At 38.3% G+C, this 24,094-nt stretch overlaps 1 protein-coding gene across 1 annotated transcript in view; it reads left to right on the top strand.

Moving 5' to 3' along the window:
- Window positions 1–24,094, top strand: part of adam12b (ADAM metallopeptidase domain 12b) — a 184,268-nt gene that overhangs the window by 112,634 nt on the left and 47,540 nt on the right. The window contains exon 11 of the mRNA XM_051646093.1: window positions 4,814–4,962. Within this exon, the coding sequence (XP_051502053.1) occupies window positions 4,814–4,962 (149 nt within the window). The remainder of the gene's footprint in view (window positions 1–4,813; window positions 4,963–24,094) is intronic.

The raw sequence follows: 24,094 nt of genomic DNA on the forward strand, positions 1-24,094 counted from the left end.
AAAGGCAAGTTGTGCTGGGAGGACCACAACATCACTTTGCTAGATTGACTCGACGGATTCAAAGAGTGTAAAAAATTGCTGCACCAACAGAAGGTAAACATCGCACTGCTCTATGCAGCTAAGCTGAGAATTGATGGCAAGGATGGGCGTAAGACTTTTACATGCCCACGACAAGCTATGGCCTTCATTAAATCAATGGAGTGAGTGGGTAACTTTGCCTACACTCGATCAACAATACAGACTACACATTGTGCATTTTACTGATGCAGCCTGAGAGGGTTTGTTGTTCTGTTGTCTTCCCACTGGCTCCTGCATGACTCTTTTTTTTTTTCCTTGGTTAACTCGCTGTTATCACAGTCTGTCTGCCTCATCTTCTTCAAGGACTCTTATTTTGAAGTGTTCCCATGCACTACGTTTCCCATAGTGCACTGCCTTCATCACTTCCAGCTGTTTCTTATTATCCTCACCTGTATTCCATTCCCTCATTAGTTCCTTTTGTATAAATATCCTCTAGTTTTACCCACTCCTTTGTCAGTCCTTGAAGTGTTACATTGTGCTTAGTTTTTGATGTTAAGATTTAGTGTTTGTTCCTTCGTTTGTTCCACTCCAGTGTGTAATTAAAGGATTTAAAGATTCCACTCCTGCATCTCCTCTTTTCCACTCCAGACACCAACGTTACGGCTGTAGAGCTCATTCACTCACATTGTGGATCTGAAGTTATTGTTTACTGGGGCCTATTTTTATTTTTTATTTTTCATTTTATTGAACATATTTATGTACAATTTAATGGCACGGTTTGTTATGAAAAAAGGGGGGGTGGACAAAACAAACAAACAAAAAAATTATATATACATATGTAAATATCACCTGACTTTAGCATTCTGGTAGCAATAGTGTTGTGGAAAGTCTCGTGAGCGTGCATGGACCGTTGGAATTCCGAGGGATGTACACCAGTTGGGATTGTTATGCGTGGGGTTGAAGCACATCTTTTTTCTGTTCTGTGGGTTATTAAGGATGTTATGGTTACATCAATGTTGGACAGTGGTTTATATAATTTAGCCTTGGGTACACAATTTATCTTAATATATCAATATGTCACTTTTTAATAAAGGTAAAATGTTTCTCTCCATGTGGAATGTTAATGGGCCGGGGCACCCTATAAAAAGAAAGGAAGGTTGTATCTTTTCTTAAGCGTAAAAATGTTATATATTGTTCCTTCAAGAAATGCACCTTCACAGGAAGCTGAAAAACTTGGCATGTGTTTTGTAGTGCTGTTTCGAGTAAGAGCAAGGGAATCATCACACTGATAAGTAAGCATTTACAATTGAAATGTCTCAAGCAGATCAAAGATAATTTAGGGAGAATCTTTATTGTTTTGGCTGAAATAAAGAGGCAAAATCAGATTTTGGCTAATATTTATGCACCCAGCACTGATGATCAGAACTTTTTCATAGATCTTGAGGGTAAGCTGCGGGGATCCTTCATGATATGGTTTTGGGTGTAGACTTCAATCTTTTAATGGATCCAGTCGTTGATCATAGTGATGCAAAGGTGTGTAGACCCTTTAGAGCAATGCTGACACTACAGAGGATGTGTAAAAATCTTGGTCTTACAGACATTTGGAGACTTCTGAACCCATCTGGGAGGGACTACGCCTTTTTTTCATCGGTTCATAAGATTTACTCTAATATATATATCTAAGTCACTTATTCCATCTGCCACTGATTGCTCAATTGGGAACATTTTAGTTTCAGATCACACTTTGGTGTGTTTAGAGATGTTGCCACATAAAGAGAAAAGGAAGTCATATAGATGGTGGTTTAATACATCCCTTCTACAGGACCCAGCATTTCAACAAATGTTAAAGATAGAAGTTAAGGCTTATGTAGAAACCAGTTGGTCCTCAGTGTCCTCTGTGGGCATGGCATGGAAGGCCCTTAAGGCAGTTCTTAAGGGGCGGATCATACAATATACCTCAGTCATTAAAAAGATCAAACACAGGAATTCATAGAATTGGAAAAGAGTATTAAAAGTGCTGAAACATAGCTGAAGTGCCGAATGTCATCCAATGGTCTTAGAGAGTTGACTCAGCTAAAATATAGGTACGATACTATTTTGTCATAGAAGGTAGTGTTTTGGTTATTCAGGGCAAGAGAGACATATTTTGAGTCAGGGGACAAGGCAGGGAGACTTCTTGCCAGATACATAAATCAGAGAGTTTTTTTCCACCATTCCTTCAGTGAAGTCTTCTGGAGGCAAGATATTTACTTCTCCCATAGGTATTAATAAAGCCTTTAAAGAATTCTATTTCGATCTTTTTAGTTCCACGTCTTCTGATAAGGATATTAGCAACTTTGTAGAGCCATTAGAACTTCCTAAATTGATGAATGATCAAAAAGACTTTCTTGACTCAGATATTACTTTGGAGGAGCTTGTTGAGGTAATTAAAGCCTTGCCAACAGGAAAGGCACCGGGGCCCAAATGAATGTAAAAGTTATCGTCTAATTTCCCTGATCCGATTAGATGTAAAAAATATTGTCTAAAATTCTGGCTAATCGGTAATTACATTGATTATACATATAGATCAAGTGAGGTTTATACGTGGTCGTAGTTCTTCTGATAACATTAGATGTTTTATAAATATTATGTGGTCCGTAGCGAATGATCAGACCCCGATTGCTGCAATCTCACTTGATGCAGAGAAGGCGTTTGATAGGGCGGAATGGGACTACCTTTTTAAGATTTTGGAAATTTACGAGTTTGGGAACACATTTATTGGGTGTATTAAGTTACTTTATAAACAACCAGTAGCAGCAGTGCAAACTAATGGATTAATTTTAGATTTTTTTTTCTCTTGGTAGGGGAACCCAGCAAGGCTGTCCTCTCTCCCCTTTATTGTTCTGTCTTGCCCTGGAACCATTAGCAGCTGCAATAAGAAAAGAGGATGATTTTCCTGGCATTGTAGCAGGAGATGTGGTGCATAAACTTATACTCTACGCAGATGATATATTATTATTTGTCTCCAACCCTAAAAGATCTATGCCTAGTCTCCATAGAATTATTAACTCTCCAAATTTTCAGGATATAGGGTGAGTTGGTCTAAATCGGAAGCTTTTGCTCTGACAGCATATTGCCCTGCCATGGCTTTCCAACCTGGTACCTTTCAGTTGCCCAAGCAAGGCATTAAGTATTTAGGCATTTTATTTCCAGCAAATTTGAGAGATTTAATTAGAGTTAATTTTGACTCATTAATGAAAAGGTTCTCATGTGATGTGGTGGGCTTCACTACATCTGTCTATGGCAGGAAATGTCAATGTTATAAAAATGAATTGTTTCCCCAAATTAAATTATCTACTACAGTCTCTCCCTCTAGAAGTTCCTCTTACTTATTTTAAAGAGCACCTATTATGGTTTTTAAACGTGCCTAATTTTGTTTTAAAGGTCTCATACAATAGATTTACATGCATCCAAGGTCAAAAAACACTTTAATTTGCTCATAATTTAAATTGCAGCATTACCTTTTTTTCCCAGTGTCAAAAACGACTCCTTCAATGATCCATTCTAAAGGATTCATTCTAAACTCCTCCTTTCAGAGAGCCTACACTGCTCTGATTGGTCAGATGTCCCAGTCTGTTGTGATTAGTCTACCGCTTAGTGTAGTGTTTGAGGGCAGATTAAAGCTGTTTGCGAGCAGCCAATGAAGACCAGAGGTGGATTTGTTGTTACCAAATTACATAGGTTAGTACAGGAAGTAAGTCTGGAATTACTAACGACTCGTTTCAGGTGTTCAAAATCGGTTCTTTCTTTTGGGAGTCAATTTTGATTTTTGAAACTTTGCAGACTTTTTTACATTCACAAACAGCTCTGTAACACACTACATGAAAGGTAATATTTGAACCATAATAGGTGCTCTTTAAACAATTTCTCATTTGGAATGGTAAACAACCTCGGTTGCATTTCAGTAAGTTACATAGACCAATTGACAAAGGAGGCTTAGGCTTCCCCAAAATTTTGTTTTATTACTATGCTTTTAATCTCAGACACCTGGCTCATTGGTCTCTTCCACCTGAAGAGAGCCCTTCCCTGGTACAACACTGAACAAGCGGTCCTTGCCCCAATCTCACCATTGCAAAGTATTTCTATTAAATTGCCTAGAGAAGAAAAAATGCATCCTATTATTTCACATTTACATTCAGTATGTACAAAGGTTTCTCGCATGTTCGATTCTGATAATTACCTAAATGTTTCCTCAAGTATATGGCTGAACCCCAAATAATTGTATGTATTAACAAGTCCCCCTTTTGCTGGAAAGAATGGATTGAGAGGGTGTTGAAAATTTATGAATTTATGAAAATGGAGCTTTGAGATCATTTGAAAATATAACCCAGCAATTTGGGATTTCTAGGTCTCAATTTTTCAGGTATTTACAGTTGTGCCATCTAATGTGTACTGATGAGAGAATTTTTATTTTTGGGTGAACTAAACCTTTAATGCATCAAGCCTGGCTTCATCCTCTTCCTTTTGAGTAATCTTCTTTGAAGTTAAACGGCGCCATGCAAAGACGCATGTTTGTTGATGTTTGTTAGATTAGTGTGAACATGACAGTTATGTTTCCCGACATTCTAAGCACAATAGCGAACTTTAGAATTTTTGAAGTGATGCCATTTTTTTGTGTTTGTTGGGGAAGTGTGAACTAGCCTTTAAAGGGACATTTTAAATCACAATATAAGTAATACATCAGTAAATTATAAAGAAAAACAAAGCATAAAGTGGTTTAAGATGTGACATGCTGTGACATCCTGTGGTTTTCTAGGATCACTCGGACAATCCTCTTGGAGCTGCTGTGACTTTGGCCCATGAGATGGGCCACAACTTTGGAATGAACCATGACACACCAGAGCGGGGGTGTGGCTGTGGGATGACTGTTGATCGTGGTGGCTGCATCATGTCTCCCTCTACAGGGTGAGTATGATCTCAACCATAGATGTGACTATCAAATTGTCATGTTCATATAACATCTTACAGGAGCAGCTTGAATGCTGTCTGTATGAAAGAATTACAAAGTCAAGCCCATTTTCTATTCTCATAATAGTAGTAAATAATGTACTGTATCCATAGTAACAGTGACTTAAAATAAATATCCAATATAGCGACAGCCATAACACTCACAAATATTATCACAACTGACAAAACATGGTTTGCGATGCACGTGACTTTTTGATGTAAAATCTTTGCTTGTTTTGATCAAGTAAAAGTAACAAAAAATGTGTTATGTTAGCTATGCTGTATTTTAAAATGTGCATTTGCTGAATAAAAGCAACTTGTGCTTGCTTAAAAGTATGTACATTAGTTTATAAAAAAAATTATATCAATATCAAATGTGATACAATGGGCTTTTGAGGGATATCTCAATTATCATTCCATTCTTGCCCATGAAAAAATCTTTAAGATCTTATTGTTTTACATTACAAGCTATTATGATGTCATCTTACTATAACCTCCTGACAGCCAGCAAAAAAAAAAAAAAAAAAAAAAAAACTAGTTTTACAAATTCGCTTTTTAAATGTCAATATAGTGTTTGGTGATTTGGTAAATAGATACCCAAAATGTACTACTGTGGCATGTATTTGCTAAGAAAAACTTAAATAACAAAATTAATTGCTGGGTCTCAGAAGGACAGTGACCTTTAAAGCCTAAAGCTTTTTTTTTTAAATCACACATTATTATTATTATTATTTTAAGATATTGTTTAAAAGTTAAAGGTTTTTTCTTTTTTTTTTTTTTTTTTTTTGGGCTGTTATTTCATATGTCAGGTTTTATAGAGTTAATTAAAGGTCAGTCCGTTCACATATAGACTGAGGTTGACACTCTTGCTCATAACTGAACTGTGTGTGAACGGAACTGACAATCGTATTCTGCTGCTGTGTGAATGTAGCCTATATAATGCAGAGTAGAGTAACCTGCCTGGATTTGATGCATTGATGCACTGCAGAGACATCTCTACAGCTCAATTAGTCTCCAAAGAGCACCATTATCTGGGGAACGGCTAAATAAAGCACTCATCATTTATGTACACAAGAGAACAATCAGCTAGTTACCTGCATCTTGTTGACCTGAGGTTAATTAGCCGTCTCTGAGTGATAAATTTGCTCCACACATCCATATGTCACCACTGTCGTGAAACAGGTCTCGGATTAAAATTGTTCAATCTCATGGACTTGCAGATAGGCAGAAAGCTTGTTTTGTCCACTCCAAAATTTGGATTCGAGAAATTCAACTGTCGCCTGGCTTCCCGTGATAACATGATTTTCGGCATGTGACTGGTGTTAAGCACGGGTAAACATTAGGTTGATAAGGTGAGGCTGGCTCATAATGGGAGATTTCACTTTTTACACTTATGCCAGTTTGCCTTATCAGACAATGAACCTGTAATGGATTCTTTAGATGAATTTGTGGAGAATGTAAAAAAGAAGAAGAAATGTTTGGGAAATGATTGTGGAATTGAGAGTGAAAGCCTACAGGTATCTGAGCAGCCTTACTCAATGTTAAGATAATTGGATATTCACTGTGCAACTGGATCATGCGTATTTTACACAGAAATGCAGTGCAGTCCTGGACAGTTCGGCAAGTCTTCTGTTAATTTCCAACCTAGTCTCATAGAATGAATGTTACAAAATTTTTGCAAACTGATTTTTACGTGCCACTTTCTATGTTTCGCTGAAGTTTCCTGATGAAATGAACATTAGAGGTGCTACAACAACTGTGTTTTATTCACTTTCACACAAATCAAGACTACAACAGATGATTATGACTTTAGAAACACTTGTTTTTTGCACTATTACTCACACACTGCTATGTCAAAACACTTGTCTTTTACTATAATCATTTGAAAAACGTTTTTTAACGAAAATTTTAACGCTTGTATATATTTCAGATCCAGGTTGTGGATTCATACAATTCTTCCTAACTACTATTTTATTATTTTCTATCTTAAAAAAAAAAAAAAAAAAAAAAAATCTGTCTTATGAAAACTTCTGAAAACACTTCTTAAAAATGTTCTATGAATATACTTCATGAATTGCACTTACTTAACAACTAATAATTTCTCCTAAGAAATTTCTTTCTTCTTTCTTTCTTTATTTATTTAAGATATTTTTATTTTATTTTTGGGGGGGGATTTTTCCCCTTTTTCTCCCAATTTGGAATGCCCAATTCCCAATGCGCTCTAAGTCCTCGTGGTGGCGTAGTGATTCGCCTCAGTCCGGGTGGCGGAGGACGAATCCCAGTTGCCTCTGCGTCTGAGACAGTCAACCCGCGCATCTTATCACGTGGCTTGTTGAGCACGTTGCCACGGAGACATAGCGCGTGTGGAGGCTTCACGCCATCCACCGCGGCAACCACGCTCAATTCACCATGCGCCCCACCGAGAACAAACCACATTATAGCGACCACGAGGAGGTTACCCCATGTGACTCTACCCTCCCTAGCAACCGTGCCAATTTGGTTGCTTAGGAGACCTGGCTGGAGTCACTCAGCACACCCTGGGATTCGAACTAGCAAACTAGCGAACTCCGGGGGTGGTAGCTAGCGTATTTTACCATCTGGCCCTGATACATATTTTATGTTGTCTTCAAACCAATTGGTCAGACAGGTCTCTCTTCTAAATGAAACTGCCAAATATAATTCAGAGAACTGTTTCCATATATCTATCTATCTATCTATATATATATATATATATATATATATATATATATATATATATATATATATCACACACACACACACACACACACACACACACACTACCGGTCAAAAGTTTTGAAACACTTGACTGAAATGCTTCTCATTATCTTAAAAATCTTTTGATCTGAAGGCATATGCTTAAATGTTTGGAATTAGTTTTGTAGACAAAAATATAATTGTGCCACCATATTAATGTATTTCATTATAAAACTAAAATGTAATTAAAAATAAAAAAAGTTTTTGAAATTGATGACTTGGACCAAATAATAAAGAAAAGCAGCCAATAAGTGCCCAACATAGATGGGAACTCAATACTGTTTAAAAAGCATCCCAGGGTGATACCTCAAGAAGTTGGTTGAGAAAATGTCAAGAGTACATGTCTGCAAATTCTAGGCAAAGGGTGACTACTTTGAAGATGCTAAAATATAACATAGTTTTGATTTATTTTGGATTTTGTTTAGTCACAACATAATTCCCATAGTTCCATTTATGTTATTCCATAGTTTTGATGACTTTACTATTATTCTAAAATGTGAAAAAAAAATAATTATAATAAAGAATGAGTGTGTTTCAAAACATTTGACCAGTAGTGTGTGTATATATATATATATATATATATATATATATATATATATATATATATATATATATACACACACATACACTTTTTTTTTTTTGCACTTACCTGATTGATTGTATAAAAAAAAAAAAAAAAGGAAAAGAAAAAGGAAACTGGAGGGAAACCGAAATCTGCAACACAAAATTTTATATTGCTGCTATTGTGATTAATATTCAATAAGCCAACCTTTCACCACAGTAGGATATAATTTGACAAAAGGCTACAAAGGGAATTAAACACAATAAAAATTGTTCTCCAAATATTGTCCTTTCTTTCTTTCTTTCTTTCTTCCTTAAACCTATTAAATTAATTATTGAAGAACCAGAATTGTGAAGCAGAATCAGAATTTGTACATTCCTTACGATTCCCAACCCATCAATTCCCGGCATCTCATTTTACTGAATTCAGCTCTGTAATCCATTTCATCAGATTGTAAAAGTGAACATCCACCATTTAAAGGACTTTACAGTAGGTGCCACATCACTGCTTGTATAGAGACAAATGTGTGTCATAGTCAGGTTGCCATTAGTCTCTAACTGTGCCAATGCATTACTTTTAGCTTTTGAGATATTTCAGGACCGGACACGTGTCCTTGAAACCAAACAAAGCTGAAGGAGTTCTTTCACTGAAAATCACAGAGAATCCAACATTCGATCTGGACTAAGACTGTTGTTTACAGTTTCAGTCATATCGCACAAGTCAGTCACTAGTAATGATCTGTCCACTCTCAGCTGTGACCAGTTTGCAGTCTCACTGCTGTGGCTGTCTTATCTCAAAGTGGGGATGTTTTTGTTGGACCACCACTCATCCCTGGATAACGGCCACAACAAACAGTGGAACCCTATTCTCCCATTATGTGTTCATATAACAACTCGACAACATGTCATGAATAAACCTCTCCAGGCTTTTTAAATCTGCCTCAGAAAAAAAAAAAAAAAAAACACATTCAGGAGAGGTTTCATCATCTCTTTTGGCCTCAGGTACAGAAAGGGGGTTGACATCATTTTTGCTTTGCCTTTTAAAGTTTTATAGCATTAAATTCTCCAGTAGTGCAATGGATGAATACTTAAATGGACGTAGCACCTCTTTAAAAGGAAGGTGCCCTTCAAAGAATGTCGGAGTGGCAAAGCTTGTCCCCATCTTAAAAAATATACCTTCACACACAGCAGTAGTGTCATTTGAGGGTTTTGGGGGTTGTAGTTTAAACTTTGGTTTCTACTTTTAGATACACTGTATCATTATGTTATAACAACATTCTTGTTTCCATCCATTTGACTTGTCACAATAATTACTGGCATTTTTACTTTTTCAACTTGATTTCTTTGGTTTAATCACAAGTGAATTTAGAGTTTAATGAAAAATTTTAGGTGAACTATCCCTGTAAAGCAGCAAGTTAAATTGGGTTGAAATGTTTTTCACATGTTTTTTCACATAGGATTTGTTAGACAATGAGCTTGTTTTGTAGTGTTTTAAGAGGTGATGTACATGAGTTTGCAAAAAAAGCTTGTTGTATTAGAGAAGCTGTGTACTATTGCAGAGTCAGGAAAATGCTGGCCTATTTTTTCGGTTCCCATGGGAGAGACATAGACTTCCTTAGTTTATTCAACCCTAAAGGCCGAATCTCACAGACACAGTCTCAGACGCAAATCTACTACATAAAATTGTTAACGCACATTTCTTAATCAGTGTTCTTTTTTTTTTTTTTTAGTAAAAAATATCTGAAACATCTTTAAAACAAGAAAATAAACAAAAATACTTGAAAAGCAAACATTTGTAGGATTATAATGCTTGCGTTTATAGAATATATCTTGAATTACTTTTATTTGTCTTACCCCTCTGGCAGTTTTTTATTTATTTTTTTTATCTTGTTTTAAGCATAACATCACTAAATTTTGCCACTATGAGTTATGCTTAAAATAAGCAGTAAAAAACCAGTTGCCAATTTGGTAAGAAAAGTAAACTTAACTCAAGACATATTTGAAAGCAAGTCCTAAAATCTCACAGTTTTGTAAATTTATCTTGTTTTAAGGGAGATTTTTTACTGAATTTTATCAAGAAAATTATATTTTTGCAGTGCACTCATGCCGTCTTGAACACTCAAACAAACATTACTCACAGAGATCACAGATTTAAAAAACACATTCTCAACTTTAATTCTATGCTTTTGATGCTTTGTCTCCATGCTGTTTTTACTGGCTAAATAAACCAAATGGTAACTTGGCTCTAACAGCTCTCACAATCTGGCTCTGATTTATTCAGTTCCTCAAAACCCTTTTCCTGCTGTTGCTGGATGTTTTGTGCTGTTCTTACTCTGCGAGAGTCTATTTTAAAGTTCAAACATGAGAAATTCATGATCTTGCATGCAGCGTTATTTCTCTTTTTGACAGCTGCTGTGAGTTCTCAGCCCCAGTGTCCTATCTGCAATGTCTAACGAACAACAACATGCAAGCTGTGAGATTCAGAGCAAGAAACTCAGGTTGAAATTAAGAGACACAAAGACAGAACGAGGTAGAAGACAGACTGACAGATAGTTGCAGAGAGAGTGGAGGACAAACGGACGTAGAGAAGGAAACAGATGCAGAGAGAATGGAAGTCAACAGAAAAAAAAAAACAAAGTTGTAGAAGGATGCAGAGACAGATATAGAGAAATTGAGAAACTAGGTAATGCTTTCGAATTTTACAGTAAACACACTGTATCTGTAAGATCTATTTCAGTTCAGCCTAAAATGTAGACAAGGCAAGGCAAAGGCAAGTTTATTTATATAGCACATTTCATACACAATGGTAATTTAAAGTGCTTTACATAAGCGAATGAAAAAGAAAATTCAGGATAAATAAAAAGTAATTATTAAACCAATTAAGAAAAAGTTATTTAAAAAATTAATAATAATTATTAAAATGAATGAAAGAAGTAAAACAATACAAAAGTAGAATGATTCAGTGCAATCAGTAAGTGCAGCACAATGCTCAGTCAGAAAATGCCTAGCTAAACAGATGTGTTTTCAGCATGGATTTAAATGTGGCTACTGTTGGAGCACATCTAACCTCTTCTGGAGATGGTGGGTGGCATGATAGCTAAATGCTGTCTCACCTTGTTTTGAGTGAACCCTTGGTATTTCTAACTGACTTCATCCTAATGATCTGAGAGGTCTGTTAGGTTTATATTCAGCAAGCATATCTGCAATGTATTTAGGTCCTAGGCCATTTATAAACTAGTAATAGTCCCATAAAATCAATTCTAAATGCAACTGGAAGCCAATGTAAAGAAATGAGGACTGGAATAATATGCTCAGTCTTTTTTGTTCTGATGAGAATCCTGGCAGCAGCATTCTGAATGAGCTGCAGCTGTCTAATGGTCTTTTTTGGGAAGGCCGGTGAGGAGTCCATTGCAGTAGTCCACCCTACTGGTGATGAATGCATGAACAAGTTTCTCTAAGTCTTGAATGGATGCAAAACATCTAACTCTCGCTATATTTTTTAGATGATAGAAGGCTGATTTCGTTATTGCTTTGATGTGACTACTGAAACTAAGGTCTGACTCCAAAATGACACCAAGATTCCTTACTTGATTTTTTTGTCTTTAGACCCCTGGAGTCAATGTATGAGTCCGCCTTGTGAATTTCACCTTTGTTGCAAAATACAATGGCCTCTGTCTTGTCTGTGTTTAACTGAAGGACGTTTTGGCACATCCAACTGTTAATTTCATCAAGGCACTGGCACAGGGAGTCTATTGGGCTGTAGTATCTTGGCGATAGGGCTAGGTAGGTCTGGGTGTCATCTGCATAGCTATGGTATGCAATTTGTTTCTTTTTCATAATTTGGCCTAGTGGGAGCATATACAGGTTAAACAGAAGTGGTGCAAGAATTGAGCCTTGTAGGACTCCACACATCATGGATATCCACTTAGATTAATAGTTGCCTATGTTCACAAAGTAACTCCATTCCTTCTAGATATGACCTGAACCAGCTGAGGACCGTCCCAGAGAGCCCTACCCAGTTTTCCAGTCTGTCTGGGATTTTGTGGTCTACAGTGTCAAATGCAGCACTGAGATCCAATAAAACCAGCACTGATATTTTGCCTGAATCAGTTTTTTGCCGGATATCATTTATTATCTTTATGAGTGCCGTCTCTGTGCTGTGTAGCCATTTGAGTTTAAGAATTTGTTCAGCTGATTGAAAACAACCTTTTCAGTTATCTTGCCTATGAAAGGAAGTATTTAAATTTGCCTGCAGTTGTTTAATATGCTGTTATCCAGATTGCTCTTTTTTAGAAGGGGCTTAACATCTGCAGTTTTCAGAGACTTCGGAAAAGTGCTTGAAAGGAGTGAGTCATTCATTATCTCTAAGAGATTGGTTTCTAGACAGTTAACAAATGTTTTAAAAAAGATGTGGGGAGTGTATCAAGACAGCAGGTTGATGTTTTAAGATGCTGTACTGTTTCTTCCAGGGTTTTGCCATCAATTGCCCCAAAATCAGACTGTCTAATTTCTGAAGTTGTTGTGGTGGGTGCTGTCTAACCTCAGTGCAACATGAGGATGAGCTGATTGCCATTCTAATGTCATTAATTTTTTTACTGAAAAAAAGATGCAAACTCATTGCATTTGCTGTCAGAGAGCATTTCACAGGGAACCTGTGTTGGTGGGTTAGTTAGTTTCTCTACAGTAGCAAAAAGAGTCTGGGTGTTGTTTATGTTGCTGTTTATAATGTTGGAGAAGAAAGTCTGTCTAGCTGTGCCTAGTTCCAAATTAAAAGCAAGAAGGCTATCTCTATAGATATTGTAATGGACTTTAAGTTTTGTTTTTTCCGCCATATTTGTTCTGCTTTTCTGCATTTCCTTTTCATGCTTTGCACTGCTGTTGTGTTTCTCCAAGGCGCGTTACGCCTGCCAATAATCTTCCTGGCCTTTACAGGAGCAATGTCATCAATAGCATTTTTAAATTTAGAGTTAAAGTTATCAAGGAGAACATCAACAGATTCTGCAGATATACTTGGCGTCATAGATAAAGCCTTCATAAATTGCACACTAGTGTTCTCATTTATGTACCTCTTTTTGACAAAGACAGATCTAACTTCAGCAGATCAAAGAAAATACAGAAATGGTCAGATAGTGCTACATCCTTAATTACAGTGGATGAAATGTTCAGACCCTTACTAATAAGCAGATCTGAGTGGGGCTGCAAGTGTGTGTGTGGGACCAATTACATGCCATGTCAATTCAAAAGTGTTTAAAACACTTATGAGTTCCTTGACAGTGTTGCTTTCAGGATTATCTATATATGGATATTCAAATCCCCTACAGCAAACAGACAGGAAGTCATTGTCGGGTGTATTCAGCCACATACTGTACTGTACAAGCCAAAATATGCACTAACAGACAGTATAAGGAAGGAAAATAGTTGAATAAATAATAGGAGACATTACACTTCTCAACATGGTGGCTGTTGAAAAGAAAGTCCTGTCTTTCAAATGAAAATACTAAATCACCTTACTGGCAAAGGCAATAGTGGGTCTGTTTGCTGTAGGATGTAATTGCACATTAGCTGAGGAAACCTGAAAAATACAGTGGCAAAGCTCAGAATAGAACACTACCATACTTCTCTTAGTGCTGCAGTAAATAGTATGTATACTGTGCAAAGTATGTAAATTGTCTTTATGCATAGTCTATCCGGATGACCAGCAACATTTGCCAACATGTAAAGTACATAACTGTGTGGAATTCTGTATCTCTGTAATAAGTCTGGTGCAATTTCACCAACCAACAAGGGGCATGGAGAGAGCAAAATACAAATGGAGAAGATAAATTCAGCAAAACTTGTAAAAGGGAGAAATGTATTCAGTGGTTAGCAATGGAATACTTTATCTCTCAATGCAATGTGCTCGGTTTGACTCTTCCTTTTTAGTGTGATGGATGATCCTGGAAGTAAAATCAGCCATGATTTTAAACATCTTTTTCTTCAGTCATTATTTAATCAGACTGCCAGACATTTTTACACAAAATTGGATTAACAATGCTTGTTGTACGCAAGATGAGGACACCACTCACTGAAATAAACATGCAATGTGATGAGGTCATGTGACAACTCTTTTGGGTAGTACTGGACTACATAATCAGATTTAAAAAAATTAAGTACTTTTTAAATGTGTGTAATCAGGTTATATATAGTTATAATAGTTACTGTTTTATAGGTTACATGATTACATATAGATTACATTACTTTATTACATTACATTGTAAAAGAATGAATGTTGGTACTTAGTACACTTAAAATTAGATCAAAACATGCTATAAGTAATCCAAAAGTAATCAGATTAGATTACCAAAAAAGTGTAATCTAAAAATGTTTTGTTACTGATTTCAATTTTAGTTGTGTAATTTGTAATCAGTACAAGATTAAATTTCAGAAGTATTCTATCTGTGTGTCAAACATAGTGAGATCATGTGATTACAATGTAGCATACTGTTTGAATTGTATATCATGGAATAATGCCTACTGATTCAACATGCAGTATATTATATTCATTAAGCAGTTAGATAGTATTCCATTCAGAACAAAGCCAGTGTTTTATTCTAATCTGAGCTAAAGAAAAATAATAATCCAATTTTGTCTGTTTTAGGTTTTGGCATTCTGCATGTAATTGAAAAAGATTTGAAATGTTCAGCCTTTTCCAATTCATGTAGATAGGAGCTCTACATGCAAGACTAGAAACAGTGGCAGGGCAGGGTTGCATATTTTTTATTTTTTATTTTAATGCACTAATAAACAGACACAGCCTAAGCAGGTATAAGGGCTATCAGCAGAACCTTAAATATTGTGATTTGACATCTTAAGACAGTGCTTACCTCACACAATCTCAGCCTCTATCTTCACTACAGAACAAATGAGGGTAGAACATTTACCCGTAATATCAAGCATGTCAGATAGCCTTTTGGAAAGAGCACATCTGATGCTATCACTTAATTGGTATCGCTTTCACCTTTTATTGAGGTGGCCGCAAGCCGGATCACAAACGGCCATGCTATCTTTTAAACGGCAGGCAGCACAATAGAGCCTGACTTTGAATCAGTTTGCATTGCCAGAGGATGCTGATTAAACAGACATTAATTTCCTCATTTCACACCTATCGCTGATAGCATAAGAACTCTAATAGGTCAAACTCAGAACTGCAATTGGAAAAGGTCCTGATGCAAATGGCTTTAAATTGCAGCCTCTTTTCTACTGCTGAGCAGGTTAATGAAGAAGATTACTGTGAGTGTGTGCAAAGAAGGACAAGGAGAATGTGTTTAAATATGTAATTAAGAAATAATGGATATTAAAAAATTAAGTGTTTTTATAAACATGTTGCTGTACATGAGTGTGTGTGTGTGTGTGTGTGTGTGTATTATATATTGTCATGGTTTGACCAGAAACAAGGCTGCTCTGACTTCTACCAAAGTGCAATTTGGTTAACATACTTGGAATGCAGTGATGTGCTGTAGAGGGGTTTAAACTAACAGTGTCCTGTGAAATGCTCAGTCTTTTCCAGGGATATTTGGATAACATGCAAGCTCAGTTGAAACAATACTCATTAGGGTGTGCATGTCTTTCATGTCTCATTTTGTTTTAAAGGAATGTTACAGGTTCAATACAAGTTAAGCTCAATCGACAGCATTTGTGGCATAATGTTGATTCCCACAAAAATTTGATTCGTCCCTCCTTTTCTTAAAAAATAAATAAAAAAGCAAAAATCAAGGTTCCATTGAGGCACTTACAATGAAAATGAATGTGGCCAATTTTTGGAGGGTTTAAACAGAAATATGAAGCTTATAATTTTATAAAAGCACTTGCATGAAATCTTCTGTTTAAACGAATGTATTATTTGAGCTTAAAGTTGTTTAAATCATCATTTTTACAGTCATTTTAGGATTTGTTAGCATTAGATCGTAATGGAAACAAAGTTGTAAAATTGGCTACAACTTCAAACAGAAAAAGTTAGTTAGTGATTTTATCATACTAAAATCATGTTTACACTCATATCCTTTATTTCTTGTGGCTATACTTTTGAAACAGTAAGTATTTTAACATTCAAAAATTAGCCCCCATGCTCTTCCTGTAACGTTTTGTAGTGATGAGGTGAGAGAGAAATGGATCTAAATGCAGCAATCCTTTAATCCACAACCAAAGAAGACAAGAATATATAGAATAAGATGAAGAAGATTACAAAACATAACAGTCGTCTGTGGAAACATAAACACGTGTAACAACAATCATAGGAACATAAGAACTGACAATAAGTGAATGAAACTAGAGGGTATATATACAAACAGATGACTGATGAGGGAACAGGGAACAGCTGAGGAAGATGGAGGGCAGGTGAGAGTTATCAACAGGTGCATGCTGGGAAGTGTAGTCCGTGAGCACGGGAAAACTAAACAGACACTGAAGCGAACTGAAGGTGAGGGGGAAAAACATGAGGCAGTTTGTGACAGAAAAGATGGATGGGAAGGCATGTAGGGACAAACTGACGAGGAAGGATCCAGAGGATGCTCAAGGTGCCAATCAGGAGGCCTAGGAGGCGGCCTCAGGGCAGGGACAGGAGGCGGCCACAGGGCAGGGACAGGAGGCCTGGGAAGTGGCCACAGGGCAGGGACAGGAGGCCTGGGAAGCGGCTACAGGGCAGGGACAGGAGGCCTGGGAAGCGGCCACAGGGCAGGGACAGGAGGCCTTGGAGGCCGCCACAGGGCAGGGACAGGGTCAGGAGGACTGGGAGGAGATTTGGTGCAGGAGGTGGAGACTTAGGGGGCAGAGCCATAGGCGGATCTGGAGGCGGAGCAGCAGGAGTAGGGATTTAGGATCCCGATTGTCGGAACTGGAGATGGATCCAGAGATGGAGACAGGGGTGACTCTGGAGATGGATCTGTAGACGGAGAGGGAGGAGCCGTTGGAGGAGGAGTCACAGGATGAAGAGCGGGTGAAGCCGTAGGAAGAGCAGGAGTTTGAGAGTCAGGAGGTGGAGCTGCTGGAGGATCCAAGACTGGACACTCAGGAGGAGGAACCGGAATGGGGTCGGGCAGAGCAACAGGAGGATGGAGGATTTGGGACTCAGGAGGAGGAACCGGAGGTGGAGCAGGCGGAGCCACAGGTGGATTAGGGATTTGGGACTTAGGAGGTGGAGGCAGTGGTGGAGCGGGCTGAGCCGTAGGAGGTGGAGTTTCAGGAGAGGATGGAGTCTCAGGAGGTGAAGCGGACAGAAGCGCTGGAGGTGGAGTTTCTGGGGGTGAGGGTATATATACAAACAGATGACTGATGAGGAAATGGGGAACAGCTGAGGAAGATGGAGGGCAGGTGAGAGTTATCAACAGGTGCATGCTGGGAAGTGTAGTCCGTGCGCACAAGGGGAAAACTAAACAGACACTGAAGTGAACTGAAGGTGAGGGGGAAAAACATCAGGCAGTTCGTGACACTTCCATTGTAAGTGCCTCATCGGAACCAAGATTTTTGCTTTTTTTTTTTAAGAAAAGGAGGGGCAAGTCAAAATTTATTTTTGTGGTAATCAATATTATGCCAAAGGTGCTGTTGATTGACCTTAACTTGAACCCGGAATATTCCTTTAATTAAATTAAAATTAATTGGAGACTAATGCTTAAAGGGATAGTTCACTCAATAGTTAAAATTCTGTCATCATTTACTTACCCTTATGTTGTTCCAAACCCTTTAAGTGAAATATCATATTTAATTAATTTAGGAAACTCTACAGGGTGCAGGCTGATAGGTTCAATTTCCGATACGCCTCAATGTATCCCAATCAGGCAATTACACCCTTCTATCAAAACATGTAAAACCAGTACTCACCACAACAGCTTCAACTCAAGTCCAGCAGCTCAGTCTTGCATAGCATTCACCCTCTTCCTCCCCAGATACACATGTTTAGATCTGCTTTAAATGGGGAGTGTGACAAGGAGGAGGGCGGGGCCGGGCCATGCGGGTCGGGGCCTCCAATCTGGCTAATCAGCCGAGGAGAGGGATAAATGCAGCCAGATGCGGCATTTCAGTAGAGAGAGCCACACGCAGCTGCTGTTTGTGTGTTTATGTTTGTGTCTTTTTGTTTAAGTTCTTATTAAAATATTACTTTGACTGTTCAGCCGGTTCCCACCTCCTCCTTTCCAATTTTTAACCCTGTTACATTGGTGCCGAAGCCCAGGAAGGAGAAGGGATGCACTGTCGTGAAGTCCTCGCCACTGCTGTCCGCCCAAAGGAGCCGCTGCCGGCCGCCTGGATGCGGAGGAACGGCCGCCGTCCTTGAGGGGAGGAGGGGCTCACTGCCGGCCTCCAGAATGCAGAAGGGTGTTCCATCCGCCAGAGGTCAGAGGACTCACTCCGGTCCACCTGGGGAGGAGTGGCTGTCGTCTGCTAGAGGGTGGACGAGTGGTCGAGGACCAGGCGACGGTGTGTCTGGGAACTGGCAAGCAATTTTTTTTCTCTCTCTCCTCTCTCTCACTGTCACTCCACCTTGCCCTTTCCCTCTCCTCTTTTTTTTCCCCCTCCCCTTGTCCCCTTCCCCAGCTCTAGAGAGGTGGGGAAAAGCCTGCCGGCAGGTACAGACAGAAGGGCATGCCCCCCGAAAGGAGGGGGGGCGGTGTACGTCATGCTGGGGGTTCCCAGCCTGAGGCAAAGGAGGGAGGAGTGTGACGAGGAGGAGGGCGGGACCGGGCTGTGACTACTCGGCTAATTAGCCCGATTGGGGGCCAGGCATGCATAATCATGGTCCGGCCCGGCCCTGCCACACCCTCCTCCTCGTCACAGGGGGTTAAATGATTTTGTTCAGTTACAGTAGCAGCAGCAGCAGCATATTGACTAACCAATAATCTGACCACAGTAATCTAAAATTTGTCTCTTCTAGAGTTTCATAGAAGATCTAAACAATTTCTCAAACTGTGCCTAGATTCAGACACCAGACATCAAAGTCTGCAATAAAAAGACTAAATTATCTGACCTATGCAATCTAAATTAATTTTATTGCTCTATACCCTGTCAACAATTGTCTTGTTTTTGTCTATGTTTGTTTCTCCTGAGGTATTTTTGGAGAAACATTTGAGACAACATATTTGAAAAAACAAACTGAGTCTCCTGTGAAAGGGTGATATCTGAGCAATAAAATTGTCCTCTTAGTACACCCACTGTGCTCCAAAAGACCAAGTAGACCATGTGCCTAGGATCTGCAAATCCGAAAAGTTTTTTTGGCCCAACTCTTTCACTTTTAATTTCTCTCATTCTTGTTGATCGTTACCCTTGTTTTCAATGTTCAGCTCAACTTTCACGTCGAGTTTGTGTTACGACCTCGGTCTGACAGCCCTCTCCTTGTTGTCTCTTAATGTGTTGATTTCTGTTTTGTGTTTGAGCGCATGGCTCTGTTGTGTTTTTTGTCTGCCATGCTCTCTTCTGACCCAGCCCGCTTGTTTCCTCTTGCCACGCCTCCTCATTTAGACCTTGTCACGTTGATTGTCTTCACTTGTCCCTCATGTGTCTTCATCTGTATATTGTGCCTTCTTCCTCTTGTGTTTGACAAATTGTGTTGTTTGTCAGTTCCATTCTTGTTCCTGTTCAGTCCTTGTCTTATAATTTTTATTCTGGTATATGTTTAGTTTGTTTTATCTCCCCATGAGAGTATTGTGTTTGCCTGTTTGTTTTCATTTTTTTAATAAAATATATTTATTTTCACTTATTCCTGCATTTGGGTCCTCCTTCCTGCTAGCACTCCTGGCAGTTTGATGCAGTGTTGCAGCTGGCTTGTGTTTGTTCTTATCTCACTTCTGCACTCTAATTTAAAGATCTCTAAAGCACAGCAGGTGCACTGGCCTCAGATCAGAGGTGCCGAAAGCATGTGCGAGTGCTGAAGATTGATTAGAGCCATTGGCTTTCTGCAAACACTCAACATTGCACTGTTTCATAAATATATCAAAGTGTTTAAGCACATGCATTTTTGAGAGGACAGCAGGCATATACTTTCAGAATAATTTACACCGTAATCAGCATCTGTGTTTATTGTTGTGCTGAATACTCTGGAAAAGATGTGGTTTCACTTAGTGAATGCTTAAAGAGAATTATGAAACAGATGCTTAATGATAGCAGTTAAAGTTTTAAATGTGTGCATATCTTGGTGTTGAGAAAAGAGATTTTCTGCACATAGCTCTGACAGGATGAAACAAGGGATTTTTTGTTTTTGTAGACGTGATTTACTGGGGCAAAGATGAAAATAAAGCACAATAGAGTGTAACAGTCTAGTTCTAGAAGTAAAAATCCCATAATTTTTTTTTCTTTATAGGGGAATTGATTTGTAATGATAACTTATAAACATTTAAAGAAAGACTTACCTTAAACTCCGAGAGTGTTATTCAATGGTATATGCTTCTACTGAAGCAATCAGTCTGCGTTATTTTAACATTGTTTTTTAAAAATCGTGTTAAATAGCAGAATTTCTGATGAAAAACTACAAAAGAGCTCTGCTGCAACCACACACTTCCATGACGCACTGTGAATGACATTTTCGAAACAGTTCCCTATACACTCAAGCGGAATATTTTACAATAAGCTTCAAATCAATAGTTTTATATTTTTCCGTCTGTTTTAATTTGTTTATTTCATTCACAATGCTTCATGCGATTGTAGTTCATTCCCTCATTAAACGGTTAGTTCACCCAATAATGTAAATCCTCCCATGCTTTACTTAACTTCAAGCCATCCCAGATGTGTATGACTTTCCTTCTTCAGCAGAACCGAGGTGAAGATTTTTATAAGCAGATTTCAGCTCAGTGAAAAAGGCATATTTAGGCAGCATCAAAGTAATCCACATGACTCCAGTCGATCAATTAATGTCTTCTGAAGCAAATCTATAGGTTTGTGTAAAAAATAAATCAATAACTAAAACTTTAACTTAAAAAAAATCGCTTCCTGCCAGCAGTCGACACATCAGTGACGTAAGCGCAATGCCGCGTTCACGTGAGAAGTCGGAAGCTCGCGCTTTGTATACAACAGAGGAACAAACGTCACATGAGAGTTTGTTCATTTCAAACAACAATACAGTGCTGGGCTGAAGCAACGATTTAAAGTTAAAAATGTTTTAATTATTGATTTGTTTCTTACACAAACCTATCGATTTGCTACAGAAGACATATGCCTTTTGGACCGTCAAACAGCCAGCAGACTGATGGCACCCATTTACATGTATTGTATGGACAAACTGAGCTGAAATCTGCTTATCAAAACCTTCACTTTGGTTCTGCTGAAGAAGGAAAGTCATACACATCTGGGATGGCTTTAAGGTAAGTACATCATGAGAGAATTTTCATTTTTGGGTGAACCTTTAATGGACGTCTTGTACCTTTGTCTTTTTATCCGATTTTCATATGCATTTTTTTTTTTTTTTTGCTTCAAATCAAAGGTTGTAATGTTTTGATTCACCTCTTAGCTGGTTGGTTTGGTTGATAGCTTAGAACTCTTTTATGAAGGATTTTATGACATATGGAAAAAATGAATGGGATAAAAACTTCTGGAACCAAAAAATTACTTTTCCGGATGAAAAAATTGGGCAGGCTCTGTTGCTCTAAAGGGGACGGATTTCAAGGGGGACAGATTTGTTGTTTGCTCACATTTAAGAACCTCATGGCTTGACGAGCACAGTTTTCTTTCTTGTTTGGCATACTTTCTGTTGAAGCAGGAAATTGGGGCAGTACAAATCAAAGGGCTTGTCCCTTTTTAAACTAGCCAATAGCCTTTATGTCACAACAATGAAAAATAAATTTTCTACTTGCTATTGCTTGCTTAGGAAGGTGTTATTAGGGTGAGGAGACATTCTCATTCTTAAGAGCATCTTATTCGGGACAAAAAATTACACCCTTGTATGAAAAGATAAGTCATCAATATTCATCAGTCAATTGCTAAAAGTTAACTTTAAAGATGACACTAGTATATACTGTACATAGCCTCAAAGCTAATAAACATAGACTGAAAGCCACAAAGCCACAATCCATAAGGAGGGTTTTAAGTGTTGCACAGATTGTTGCTGGGAGCGGTGCAAATCATTTGGCAATCGCAAGAGTTCAGTGAAAGGAACAAATGGTGTGAAGGTTTGAGTAGACACACCCACTTGACTCTGTAAGTATGTTCATATGTGTTTTCATGTTTGACTTTTGGTCTCTCTTGTCTCTAAGACCCCTGCAGCTTTGTTGAGTGTGGACTGGCAAACAAATCTCAAACTCATGCACACATTTGTGAACCAAACTATCCCAGCCTTATGGCTTAGTATGCCGGGCCCTATAAACCAATTTGTCCAAAAACTGGCTTTTTAGCCCCATTTTGCTCCATGCCAAGCCTGCTTAACCCACTTGACCTGATGCCAATCTTTGCCAGCTTATGTGCCAATCCAAATCCTCTATCCCCATGCTACTCAGCTTCAGTGCCTTTCACTATTTAATCCAAAGCCCCTTTCCTCAGTCTATTCCAACCATCAAAACTGAGAATGGCTCATTGCGCAAACTACAGTGCCACTTAAATGTCATTTTTGGATCATTCGCTTTTTCTTAGGGTGTTTAAGATACAGTATGTGTTGCTTCCATTTGCAAATGTCATGACTTTTACTTTCAGACGCCCCTACTGATTGCTCTCTTTCAGCTCTAATCCCTTTAAAGGCAGCATTAAAACTTGCACACTGACTCATTGTGTCTCAGCTCACCACCACTGTTGGCATCTGTGATATTTGCAGAAGGCCAAGAACTCATTGCAAATCAGTGTATTGGGGCTAAAGACCTTGTTTCTGTGTAATTGTCACAAAGCTGACACTATCGATTTGTAACAAGAAACTGATGTCAAGTGAGTTCAATGGGCCCTTTTCACAGACTGTGGTGCATTTGTGCCTTGGTTAGCAGCGTAAATATTGCTAACTTTTATAATTGTTAATTTTTTTTATTATTTCATAATTTATATTATTTTACCCTGGAATTAGTTTTATAAAAACAAGTGACCACAGATGTGATGAGGTTTCCAATACAGCTGCTGAGAGAGTGACAACAAATTTGCCATCTGAATCGTAATCATCGCAATCTATCGCTTTTTTTTCTTCTTCTTCTTCATTTGGAAAGTTGTGGAAATGTAATAGTGCCATTTTTCGTTTGATGTTGGATAAAATGGGTAAAACTGGCTCTACACTAGCTTATTTTTCCAATGATTTTCAGGTGTTAGCTTCATTAACATAATCACTGGCCAGACAGAGGGAGACATAGCGCCCAGTAGCACCTCTCAGCAGAAGGTGTTAATCACTTGACTGTCTGGACTCCCAGCTGAGTTAATGCCTTGAAACACTGCAAATACACATCCAGCTTGCTTGAAATTATCACTGGCTGTGGGTGGGGCTGGAACACGCCACCAAGACAGTGACCAGTGAGTGCAGTTTATGTATTAAGTGTTTTTTGCCAGAGGACGGAAGCGATTTTTTTTTCTGCAGAAAAAGCATGGCGTCTGGAAAGGCTTGTGGACGGTGCATTTGGAGGATAAGTTTATTGCTCTTTGGAGTCAGCACATATGTTTGTATGACATATCTCAAATGTCATATCATGACAGACCATTAAAAGAAAAAAAAAGTGGTCAGAAATCGCTGCTGAACTCAATGTACGGGGTAAGGAACCGTTTAAATATATAATAACGATTATGAATAGCCAGGTTGAAATCAATATTTATACTACTGCTGCAGTGATAAGGCATT

Source organism: Myxocyprinus asiaticus, chromosome 20, assembly GCF_019703515.2.
Source record: "Myxocyprinus asiaticus isolate MX2 ecotype Aquarium Trade chromosome 20, UBuf_Myxa_2, whole genome shotgun sequence".
NCBI lineage: Eukaryota > Metazoa > Chordata > Actinopteri > Cypriniformes > Catostomidae > Myxocyprinus > Myxocyprinus asiaticus.